The sequence below is a fragment of the Bipolaris maydis genome (assembly GCF_028858645.1).
Source record: "Bipolaris maydis strain C4 unplaced genomic scaffold PSV08scaffold_2, whole genome shotgun sequence".
Lineage (NCBI taxonomy): Eukaryota > Fungi > Ascomycota > Dothideomycetes > Pleosporales > Pleosporaceae > Bipolaris > Bipolaris maydis.
Window position 1 is genome coordinate 50,248 of NW_027093858.1, and position 12,686 is coordinate 62,933.

Below are 12,686 nucleotides of genomic sequence, written 5' to 3' on the forward strand. Positions count from 1 at the left end.
AATGTCTGCTATATTGAGTATCTATGGTTATATATTTACTATAATCTTCCCGAAGAAAGGATTTGCAGCACATGTATTCATACACATGCGGATTTAGCAACGAAGCTTAGATAGCCTCCTTTAATTTATTGTTCTCTTACTTATTCTCCTCTCTACCACTGAGCGCATGGAGTAGTGAACAATTGCCTTGTGGAAGCGATTCAATATAGCCTCGGGATCGTGGGATATCTGTAAGAGCTGCTCTCTCTTACTTTCATTCAAGCTTTCATAAGCCACCCACGTAGGTTCCCACTGTATCCAGACTTTGCCTGACTCCTCGTGTACAATGTAGCCCCGATGGCTGGAATAAGTTTGCTGTAGATAATAAAAAAGACCCTTAGTCATTCGGGCGACTTTCCAGTATGCTAGGAATGCTGGGAAACGGCTACCCGCGTTTAGATATGGGGGTAAAGCCTTCGCCGCGACATATCCAAGCAAACCAGGTCGATCTTTTCGGACCTCTATAGGAAACTCATGAAGTAGTTCTTGGGGGGAGGATTGAATTGACTTCCTTTCAATGGTAGGCTCCCAGGAAATGAGTAGCTCGTTTTCGCCTCGAGCGTGGACAAGCCACCCCTGATTTCCATCTTGACGAAGTGCATGGTACTCACGTGTTGAAAGCCATGAACTTTCCCAAAATATAAGCACATTCAGGCGGTCAATACTAATAGCGCCTAAACAAGGCCATGCATCTTCGTTAATTGTATTGCTGCCAGGTTCAGTCTTCATCTCGCCGTTTGGACAACAATCTAGTAGGGAAAACATTCAAGAAATGGCTGTGTTGGGTCGGCGAGGAAATGTGTTAGAGTTGGGGATAAGAGCGTTATATAAAATGAAAAATTAAGTAGTTACCTAATATATTTGATAAACATTATTACACTCGAAAAAAGGCACGCTAATCTAAGTGCGTATGAAATCATATTCTACTGCATAAAGAATTGGAGCGGTCTACTCCGAAAGCTATCCGGATCACGCCCTTGGAGATCAAGGTCATGGGTCAGGGTATTCGAGATGAGATCAAGAACAGCCTTTGGGACTGGTTCTAGCAGCTCCGGCCTAGCCTGCAACACCTCGCCAAACCAAGCTGCCTCCACTAGCGTCAATTCATCTATACTGCTCAATCATATTAGTAGAAGTTTGACTAAATATAGAATTGTATCTTACTCTTTTAGTTGAATAGGCTTACTAAGAGCCTTCTCCTCAAGCTCCTCAAGCTCCAATCCAAATTGAGTCACACTTAACGAAGGCAAATCGGATCCGAAGCTTGGAAACAAAATAAGCAAGGCTGGATCTAAGGATCTCCAGCCTCGCAGAACATGGTGTAGTACTCTCCCGTCTTTAATGTATTTATTTATATTGCGTCGGATTCGCTTTTCATTCCCGCCATATTCTTTGACGATTTTCTTTGAAATCTCATCTTTGACCATATCAGGAGCCCGCCTCTTTCTCTCTGAAGGACTAAGATTTTCGTAAACTCGATGTATTTCTTCAGTATGTGGAGTAGGGGGCAGTATCTCAGAAATACCCTGCTTGAAGCTAGTAGTCCGTTTTCGAGCCAAGACTCTTCGCCTCTCTTGTGTGCTATTGCGCTTCTCCTCCTGCAGCGCTTTGACAGCGCGCAGATATGTCTCAAAGTAGCAATATTTAATATATCTATTTCTGGCAACCAAAATATGACTTTGGCTTTCTTGTCTGTCTAAGTAGATGTGGATGTGGAATAGTTTGTCGAAGATGGGTTGATCTGTTCGTGAATAGGTTTGGCATTCGTCTTTCCTGGTACAGGCCAGTTTGAGTGATTCAAGAATATGGGGAGATCCGATCTCGTTCACACATTGCAAAATGCGTAGACAACGCCCGCGATTTATCTCAGAAGGCTTCCGGAGAAGTGATTCCCGTAACGCTTCGAGCTCGAAGTTCTCTAGATTTGGTACGAAAACCTCGCCAGTTTGTGATTGTGTCTCTAAGCGGGCCAGCTTCCATTGGGTATCAATGTGTTCAGGCCCTGTAAGTTTACTAGGGATGCCAGACTTTTCGAGGACATAATCGCGTTGATAGGGCGCTAACAACTCCTCTAGAATACGTATGCGTAAGTCACGAGAGGATGGGACGTTCTGGAGGGGCCGGTGCTGAAAGTAGGCTTCTGCTATCCAAATCGATAGTAGTGTACTTTCCATGTGCGGCTCAATGCTTCGTGGCTAAAGAAGGTCAGTTAGTGTCGGGAGTCGAGTGGGTGATTGGCCTACATCAGTATATTCTGTCCTCCATTCAGGACGTACTAGCCACGAAATCTCAAGAGATGGTAGATCCCATGTTTCGCTATCAAGAATGAAGAGCGTTTTGCTCGTCTCTAGCCCTACCACAAGCAGAGGCGAAGGGTCTTCGTTTCTGCGTACGATTGCTACAAAATCGGTACAGGTACTTCCTTCTACCGCCTTTGGATCGAATGCACCAGAACAAAAATCAATAATGAGAATTGGACCGGGCAGTAGCGTATACAATATACCATGGAGGAGTCTTGACGTAAGGGGCGTCTCTTTCACTAAGGGTGCTAGGACCTCCTGAACATCAATACAATCTGCATCCTCTGCAGTTTCGTGCGGAAGGCGGAAGCCCAAACGACAAGCGAGATCCACATAGCCTTGAACTGTCGGATCATCGTCAAAATGTTCTGTGTGACTTTGGTTGGTCGGATGTTGTTCGTCAGGGTAGGTGGCGGTCTCTTCGACGTCTCTCTGCACCTCGTCATGTACAGAGGTAGAATACAAATCTCCAAATGCTTCATTGAAAAATTGAGGTGAGGGTAAATTATTGAGAATATCCACTCCAAACTCTTCTCCACTAAAAAGTGAATCTGAGACATCCTGCTCGATTAAGCCTAGATGTGGCTGATGGACCAAACTAGAATGTGAAAGCTCGGGAAACTGCTGATTTTCAACATCTTCTGGAACCTCCAATGATTGGTATAGAGCAGTGGCACTAGTTTCCTGATAAGCCTGGCCAGTTGAGGCTTCATCGAGGACCTGCACTGGCTGTACATCCGTACACTCATCCTGCTCGTTACTAACCAGCCCTCGCGTATAGGGCGAAGGAGAGTGTACGTATTGCTCTATCCGATGCCTCAGTTGCGATATTTCATTCTCACAATTCCTCTCAAGAAGGATTTTGTCCGCTTGGCTATCGTTGTCGACGGGCAACAAGCCCGGATGATTCATCAGAATCTCTGCTGCAGCATCCCTCGTTTCGTGTTCATCATCGTTTTCTTCGTAGAGAATTGGGGAGCGTGTCCCATAGTCTTGACTACTGGACTCAGACTCCGTCTCATCTTCAGTGACAAACAGCGAGCCTGCTGAAGCATATTGGGGAGCGGATGCGATGCGGCGAGAAGACCTTCGCACCCCTTGATTAGCACCACCCACACATGCAGGCTGTCGATGGGTTTGCATGCTCGCTTGGCTAGCTCTCCTGATGGACATTTTCTGCTGAGCGTCCTTCTTCAAGTAGTCGAGCGCATTTATCAGGGCTACAAGTTCATCATAGTCGATTGTATCGCTTATTTGCAACCAATTGTCTGCAAAACGCTTTATCTTATTAGATAAATCAGCCATGGCACGTTTTTGTTAGAATTTACACACCTTGATCAAGGCTAGGGCTGAAGATAAATGACCGTTTGGCGCCATTATGTCGGCGAATTGAATGGGCGAATTATGCACAGGGTCAGCAGGAGGCATTGTACAATTAAACGTGCTTCATTAGAAAAGTCTTCCTAGCTAAGAGCAATTCCCTATCTTCCGTCGCTGCCTGTCTTCCGTCGCGCTAGTCCGGCTCGGAACGGATGGGTTTACTTGTAAGCCAATAACACTAGCTTTTTCTATAGATTACTGATTTTGGTTTAGCGTAACAAGCACGACACTTTGAAGTGCTCCTGCTTGTTACGCTAGTCCTTTTTTAAAGCATGTTGTTCGAAGACAGATCTTTGCCCCTCAAACTATGGTGACTATGTAGAACAGCCTCTTCTGGTTTAGCGTAACAAGCACGACACTTTGAAGTGCTCCTGCTTGTTACGCTAGTCCTTTTTTAAAGCATGTTGTTCGAAGACAGATCTTTGCCCCTCAAACTATGGTGACTATGTAGAACAGCCTCTTCTGGTTTAGCGTAACAAGCACGACACTTTGAAGTGCTCCTGCTTGTTACGCTAGTCCTTTTTTAAAGCATGTTGTTCGAAGACAGATCTTTGCCCTCAAACTATGGTGACTATGTAGAACAGCCTCTTCTGGTTTAGCGTAACAAGCACGACACTTCAAAGTGCTCCTGCTTGTTACGCTAAGCCATTCCTAGAGCATGCCGTTTAAAGAGATCAACTCGAAGAGTCTTTGTCGCTGAGAACTTATCTACTTCATGTTAAAGCTCATTGCGTTGGAACTGAACATCCGGCTAAAGCGATGGATAATACTTTTGAACAATCGTTCACCAAAGCTCAGCAGCTCCAGGGTATCTCTTTGGGCTCATTCATAGCATCAGTCTCCTTTTCTGCAATTATATTCACACTAGAAGTTCTTGCGTTTCTTGCCATCCGCAAGCGATTCCCTGATTTCTAGTAAGTTCAAAGCTTTCTATCAGATCTAGCGCTCATGATCACAGCACTACTATTCCAAATCATCAAAATAGTACGTCCGAGAGTTGGAAAGAATACATTGCAACCAATTTGGTTCGATTTGACCGCTGCCACGAGCATTTCGATAGATACTTCTTCCGCCGGTACCTGCGATCACTAGCTGTTATATTTACACCCGCTTTGATACTTATACCACCCATTCTTATTCCTTTAAACTACACTCAGGGGAAAACTGCTGTTCTTGGAGTAAGTGGACTTGATGCGTTAGGGTGGTCCAATGTTGGCCTTGATCAGACAGATCGTTATTGGGCTCATCTCATCCTTGGTTTGCTTTTTATCGTACATGTTTGCTGGGTTATCTGGAACGAGCTTGCATTTTACGTTGCAACCTGGCAAAGCTCACCATACGCGGCTTTGTGCACAGTGCTCATCGAATCCATACCCGACGATTGGATGTCCGATAAGGCACTCACATCTCAGCTGGAGGTCTTCCCTGGCGTAGTTACTGCAATCTCTTTCAATCGTGACTATAGCTTAATTTCCCGTTTAGCAGAGAGACGAGAACGCTTAGCCCGATCTCTCGAGATAGAGGAGATTTCCAAGATAAGGAAGGCCTACAGGGCAGGCATTCAGAAACGAGACCAGAAATCAAACTTTACCAAGAAACCTAGACCCGCAAGCTACAAATCACGCAGCCTTTTAAACGTCTTCGCCTGGTTGGAACATGAAAAAGTGGATACCAGCATAGCGTATAGAGAGGAACTTCTTAAAACTAGTGAAGAGATGGAATTTTATCGTGCAGCACGAGAGAGATTCCCCCTATTGCGATCCGCCTTTATTACCTTCGCCAATCCACTGGCCGCCAACATGGCGTGTCAAACAGTGATTCATACTAGTTCAGGTTATATGACACCCCGTACGATACCTTTGTCCGTTGATGATGTGATATGGAGCAATGTCAACATCACCTGGAAGGACAGAACCATACGCACTGTTCTTTCAAACACGCTTATTATGGCAACGGCCACTGCTTGCATTATACCAGTAGCCCTGGCAGGACTCCTATCCCAGATCATCTACATCACCCGCGCGGTGCCTTGGCTTAGCTGGATCAACGAGCTTCCGGAATTCCTCCTGAGTTTACTCCAGGGTGTACTGCCTCCCTCATTAGTGGCCGTTTTGATGAAAGGATTCGTCGTCGTATTAGAATACCTTGTCAAAAAGCAGGGCATCTCTTCCAAGAGCCATATTGACCTCAAGATTCAAGATTATTACTTCTATTTCCTCTTTCTCCAAGTTACTCTCGTAGTTTCGTTGTCTGCAGGACTTACCGCTATTGCCAACGAGATGAAACATGGAGCTTCGCTGGCTGGGACATTGGCCAAGAATCTACCAAAAGCAAGCAATTACTTCCTCTCCTATATTCTTTTACAGGCTCTTTCAATTAGCGCGAACTCTCTGTTAAGATTTGATCGCTTGATAGGAGACTTTGTACTTGGCCCAATTTTTGATAAATCAGCCACTCAGATGATGACGAGAAGAAGGGGCCAGGATCTCCAATGGGGCACTTTTGTACCTCTCTTTACAAATCTCTCCTGCATCGGTAGGTCTTGGGTTGAAAAAATGAGTCCGGTAGCACATGCTAAGATAAACAGGATTTCTCTACGCTATCATCTCTCCGATTATCATTCCTTTCCAGGTTCTTGTTATAAGCTTGTTCTGGATCATCTACTCCAGCTCAAGTATTCTGACTACTGAGCGGGATCACGGGGGTCTCTTCTATCCCAAAGCCATAAAACATCTCTTAATGGGCTTGTATCTAATGCAAGTCTGTCTTATTGCTCTGTTTCTTCTTGTACGAGACTCGCAGGGCAATGCCAAGTGCATTGGACAGGCATGCGTCATGCTTTTTGCTACAGGACTGACTGTAGTATACCATCGCTTGCTTTGCCGAGCATTCGATCCGCTGCTGAGCTTTTCCCCCACTGCACTCAGCGAGGGTCTAGCCAAGAAGGCAATGCCATCCCCTCCTTTTCTCCACAAGGCCCTTACATCAATTCCAGTGATTAGCATCCCCAGCGATGATCATGGGATCAGCTCTACTCGAGCACTGCAACTCAGAGAGGAGCTAAAAGGTGTGGTAATATCTGATACGGACGCAACTATAACTGCATCAGGCAAGATCTACTTGAACTAGATATTGCGGGAACAAGATCCTAGGGTCTTTTCTGCATGGACTTAGTATTTGAAACCATTTCTTTTGGATAACATAAATGCGTAATGTAAACTTTATGCAACGATCTCCTGTGTCGCATGCACAGATCGTGCGTTCATGCTCAATCGCCTCATATGTACCTGAGTCATGTCTTGTAGCGCGCGCAAATCTAGAGCCATTCCAGGAATCCTTGCGCGAATTCAGGGGCTCGGGATGCAACGGTTCGAACGGAAGACTGACGAAGGAAGTGACCGTAATTGCCGCTGTGCATGGGTTGGGAAAGTCGGATATTGTTTCTATTGGTGTTGCAAGCGCTAGGGATTGATAGCGTATGTGCTAGGGCAGGCTTGCCGCGCCACAGTACAGCCGAATAGACGAAAATGGCCGAACAAATGATCGTCTCATGTGAGCATTCCGTTTTACGGGAGGCCTCTTGAGATTCACAGAATAGGCCGGCATCCGAGATAGCCAGGCAACGGCATACCTTTCCGCCAATTAGTAGCCCTGCGAACACCGATGTGAGCTGCCAACGAGGGCCACGTAGACTGATCGCTACAGCTTGTGTTTTCTATTCCAGAGTTTTCAGTCACTATATATACTATTATGGTGCGGATAGAATGCAAAAAGCTCCTTCATCTTGCTTTACTGTGACCTCCGTAATCAATCTCAGAATGAATCTACACGAGAAAGGCGACGTCGAGGTTCAGATTCAACAATCTCGGTTTTTCATCTCTTCCTCAGTCATGTCAGAAACGTCACCGGAGTTCAAAAAGCTTTTCACCACGCAAAGCGGCACGTTGCGTAAGAGTATCGAGCTCCCGGATGAAGATCCTGAAGCTTTTTACTTGGTGTGCCAGTCGGCTCATGGATCTTTTATACCGCAATCTCATATATCGCTGCAAACACTTGTGAATATGGCTGACGCCATTCAACGATACAAGATCCCCACTACGTCGCGCGTACACCATACCGTAGCGTATAGTTTCATCACACAAACCCTAAGGCCAGAGACGATTTCTACGCCCAAACTCCTTATGCTTATCCGCGTAGCTAAGGTTTTAGGCCACACACCAAACACCACACCAACTTCGAGTTTTCTAGAATAGGTGTAATATCAGTCAAATATATACAAATAAACCCTAAGAAATCGATTACAACCACTATTAAAACGTGCAGCCTACGCGCTGTAGAGCTAGAGGCCTTCAAAAGTAGACACGTTTGGACACGTCTCACTTCTGACAGAACACACAGACCACGCCGATTACTAAGCAAGATGCCGCCAGACAGCGATACTATCGACGTCGAGCTACCAAGGATAAGGCAGGAGATAGCAGAGCTAGAAGGACAGATCCAGAACGAGATAGAAATGGAAGCTACGCAGCCTGCTACCCCCACTCAAAATCTAGAAACCTCTAATATATTTGAAATACCTATTCTACCACCAAATAAAAGACAAGCAAACTTCTCACCAGAGAAGACTCGCACTCATAGACGTACTAGGAGCAACTTCTCTCCTTTTATAGGCTCGACACTAAGGAACCCTTTCTCTAGCCAGAATAGGACACCTAAGGCAACGACAGTAGAAGAGGCTCTTGAGATAGCTAGGAACCTAGTAATCCAAGCAGCTAATCTAGCTGAAAACAACCCTACCCAGCAGACTAGTCTACTAGACCTAGTAGAAGTCTTCAGAGACTATACTGAGACAGGTAGAGTTAGTAAGAAGAACTCAGCAATCCTAGGAGATCAGATCTCCTCTCTCTCAAATGTCTCAAAGGAGCTTAGAGACAAAGTTCGACGCCTTGAAAAGCCTATTCCTGCACAACCAAACCAGCAGGGTGATAGACAGACAGCTGCTCTTACGCAGCCTATATCGTACGCTGCCATTGCAGCTGCAAACAAGGAGCAACAGTGGACTACTATGCAGAAGAAGGCACCTCAAAAGGCTAAGCCTAGCCTAAAGGAGAGGCAGCTCGTCCTAGTCAACCAAGGAGGCCCTGCTGCCTTTGACGCCCTTAGGCTAAGAAATGCCTTCAACCAAGCCTTCACCTTGAAAGGAGGGGTGCAATCGCCCGTAGTCGCCTCAGTCACGCTATCCTCAAAAGGGAATAAGGTAGTCACTACCACGCCTGCTTTTACAGCCAACTACCTGCTGGAAAACCAGGGTATCTGGAAGGATCTAGTAGCCTTTAAGGTAGCGCAGCCAATTACCTCGTGGTTTAAAATAGTCGTCCATAGGCTACCTACTAACCACGGCCTAGAGGTAATCAAGGAGGAGATTGAGACCTTTAACAAAGGCCTTAAAGTAGTAGGCACTCCCTTCTGGCTCACTCCTGAGTCTAAGAGAGGGCAGCAAAGCTATGGCTCCGCCTGCGTCGCCTTTGCGACTGAAGAGGAGGCCCTCAAGGCTATAAGAGGAAAGCTCTATATCCTAGGAGAGAGCCTAAGAGCAGAGAAGCTACGAGTTATTAACAACTTAAAGCAGTGCTCTAAATGCCAAGGCTTTGGCCACCTTGAGGCTAGGTGCACTAGAGTAGCCTGTCAGATTTGTGGTGAGGCTCACCACACTAGTCTACACAGATGCAAGTCCTGCCCTACTAAAGGCAAAGCCTGCGTACACACTATATTTAAGTGTGTTAATTGTAGCAAACCTCACGCAGCTAATAGCCACGAATGTGATATCCTACAAGCTAGGATATCTAGGACTACCTCTTCTAACTAGAATGTTAAAAGTCCTACAAATAAATGTTAATAGGAATAGCCCTGCTACTGAGAGCGCCCTAGACCTAGCTATTAAAGTAGACGCCAGGATCGTCGCAGTACAGGAGCCCTGGTTACCTAAGGGATCCTCGTACGAAAACACTAGATCTACCGCTCACCAGGACTTTACTCAGATACTACCTACCCCTAAGGATACCTCCTTAAGGCCTAGAGTACTATTCTATATTAGAAAAGACCTAAAAGGAGAGGTTAATCCCTTTATTAGCGACGATAACGATTTCCTAGCTATCAAAGTACTAGCCTCTACTTCTAGCCTCTATATCTACAATATTTATAACGAAAAAAGCCTCCAAGAAGGGCTAAATAAGACGACAATTCAGAGGCGCCTCCTGCAGGAGATCCTACAGCCTCAGTCAATTATCCTAGGAGACTTCAACACCCACCATCCTAGGTGGAGCCTAGAGGAGCGCAGCCCTAGCACACAAGCAGAGGAACTAGTAGAGTGGATAGATACTCAAGATCTCACTCTACTAAATACTCCAGGGGCAGGCACTTTCTTGAGATCTCATATGCGGCAAGAAAGCGTATTAGACCTTACTTTTGCAACCAGCAATACAGCTGCTAGTATCCTGGACTGGCAGACTATACCTGAAGTAGGTTCTGACCACCACGCTATTCTATTTAGTATCTATACTACTAGCCAGCTACCTAGCCAGCCAGCCAGCCTGCCAAAACAGTATAATACGAAACGAACGGACTGGACGACTTTCAAGGAGACGCTAGGACAGGAGATCAAAGTCCTAGATCTAGAGAAGCGCCTATCAACACTACCTCCTTGCTCGAACTACACCTCAAGAAAGCTTATCCTAGGACAAAATATCCTACTAGAAACTAAGCTAGACGAGCTAGGAGAAGATCTTACGAGAGCTATACAGAAAGCGCTAGAAAAGTCAACTCCACTAGTCAACCAAAAGCCAAAGACGAAGCCCTGGTGGACTAGCGAGCTAGATAGCCATAAGCGAGACCTAAGTAGAGCCTATAGAGCCTACAAGAAGGAGGCAGCAAAGGAAAATAATAGCTCCCTCTACCAGTGGAAACGAGAGTATCTACGTACAAAAAATAGATACCTAAAAGCTATTCAACGAGCTAAACAGAGCCACTGGGAGGCTTTCCTCCAAAAAGACTCACCTAAGGAGATCTTTAAAGCGCTAGCATATACTAAAGATAACCTTAGTACTCGAATACCTGCTATTAAAGGCAAGGAATCCTTCACTAAGAAATGTAAGGCTTTTAGAGAGGATCTCTTTCCTCCGCCTCCTACGACAGCGACCCCCTCCTTCCACATCTACAGGGGAGACAGCAGATGGACCTGGCCTGCCCTGACAGAGGACGAACTCTCCTTTGCCTGCTGTAAGGTGAAAGCCACCTCACCAGGGCCTGATCTGATCAGCCAGGAGGTGATCCAAAAGGTCTACTCAGCGCAGCCAGAAGCTCTATTTAGGATATACTCTACTCTATTCAACCTAGGCTACCACCCAAGGTGCTGGAGAAAAGCAAAGGGAGTCATCTTAAGAAAGCCAAACAAGCCTGACTACTCGATCCCTAAGGCCTATAGAGTTATCTCACTCCTAAACTGCCTAGGCAAAGTACTAGAGAGACTAGTAGCTAGGAGACTAGGTGCACTAGCGGAAACAACAGATCTACTCCACCCCTCTCAACTAGGAGGAAGACTAAAGAAATCCGCTATCGACGCTGCGCTACTCTTCTACAACAACATACAGCAGCAGAAAAGAAAGCAGAAGACTACTACTACTATCTTTCTTGATATCAAAGGAGCCTTCGATCACGTCTCAAAAAACAAGCTTCTTGAAGTCATGAAAGATCAAGGCCTCCCCTGCTGCCTACTAGCCTGGACAAAGTCCTTTTTAGAGGACAGAATACTGCAGCTGTCCTTTGACGGACAGACTGAGGAGCCGCAGGTAATCTCGACAGGAACCCCTCAAGGAAGCCCTGCCTCGCCCATCCTATTTCTGATCTACTCAAAACCACTATTCAATGCAATTCAGACTAATGCGAATATCTACTCCTCCTCCTATATAGACGACCTCCAGATCTCAATATCATCTACGTCAGTAAGGAAGAATATCAAGCTACTAGAAAAGGAGATTCAGAATCTCTTTAGACTAGCAGAGGAGTCAGCCATCCAATTCGATAGCTCAAAGACTGAACTAGTAAACTGGACAAGATCAAGAAAGGATCAAGCTAGAGTACTTACTCTACCTAATCAGGAGATAGTACAGTCTAAGGAGCTAGTTAGATGGCTAGGTGTCTACTTTGACTGCAGCCTCAAATTCAAGCACCACAGCCTTATTAGAAACCAGCAGGCTAGCGCAGCCTTCCACCGCCTTAGCAGGCTAGCTAACTCAAACAAAGGCCTCTCTCCTAGAGCAGTACGACAGCTCTACCTAGCCTGCATCACCAGCGTAGCTGACTATGGCTGCCAAATCTTCTGGAGGGAGCAGCAGACAGCGCTTAACCAGAGACAGAAGCTGCAGAACCAAGCCTGTAGAAAGATCCTAGGATCCTTCAGAACCTCACCTGCCATACCTAGCGAGGTAGAAGCAGCTCTATGTCCTCCTAGAGTTAGACTTAACAACGCCCTACGACAATACGCCTTTAGAGCAAGAAAGCTAGCTCCTAGCCACCCTCTTAATATTGCTATCACTAGTAATCAAGGAAAGCAGCTAGAGCGTATTACTAGATCTATCTCAACAGCTCTATCGGACGATAGTGAGGAGATCAAGCACTACGCCTCTATGCCCTGGAGCTCTACAATGCCCTACAAGACTAATATATCTAAGAAGTCAAAGGAAATCGAAGCAAAGCACCACAAGGAGCTTCTAGAAGACGAATATCTCCTCTCGATCTACTCAGACGCCTCAGCTACAAAGGAAGGCAAGGGTATAGGAGTAGGAGTAGCTTTCTACAAAGGAGCTAGTCTCATAGCTTATGAAAAGGTTAATATAGGATACAACCAGCTAGTCTACAACGGAGAACTAGAGGGTATTACCCTAGGCCTAGAGAAAGCTTTTGACCTAGCAG

The 12,686-nt window shown here is 45.8% G+C and overlaps 3 protein-coding genes across 3 annotated transcripts; 2 read left to right on the forward strand and 1 right to left on the reverse strand.

The window, feature by feature from the left end:
- Window positions 1-120: 120 nt before the first annotated feature.
- On the reverse strand, window positions 121-3,644 carry PSV08DRAFT_367829 (uncharacterized protein; the record flags this gene model as incomplete). The annotated part of the gene is made up of 4 exons (XM_014217405.2): window positions 121-788; window positions 992-1,132; window positions 1,226-2,012; window positions 2,316-3,644. The coding sequence occupies 4 exons, from the start codon at window positions 3,642-3,644 to the stop codon at window positions 121-123; spliced, it is 2,925 nt and encodes a 974-aa protein (XP_014072880.2).
- An 834-nt stretch (window positions 3,645-4,478) lies between these two features.
- Window positions 4,479-6,848, forward strand: PSV08DRAFT_171182 (uncharacterized protein; the record flags this gene model as incomplete). Its single annotated transcript, XM_014217406.1, has 3 exons — window positions 4,479-4,633; window positions 4,678-6,258; window positions 6,389-6,848. 3 exons carry the CDS (start codon window positions 4,479-4,481, stop codon window positions 6,846-6,848), a joined length of 2,196 nt encoding a protein of 731 aa, XP_014072881.1.
- A 689-nt stretch (window positions 6,849-7,537) lies between these two features.
- PSV08DRAFT_383451 (uncharacterized protein) lies at window positions 7,538-7,992 on the forward strand (the record flags this gene model as incomplete). Its single annotated transcript, XM_066093419.1, has 1 exon — window positions 7,538-7,992. The coding sequence occupies one exon, from the start codon at window positions 7,538-7,540 to the stop codon at window positions 7,970-7,972; it is 435 nt and encodes a 144-aa protein (XP_065949678.1). The 3' UTR covers window positions 7,973-7,992.
- Between the last annotated feature and the right edge of the window lie 4,694 nt (window positions 7,993-12,686).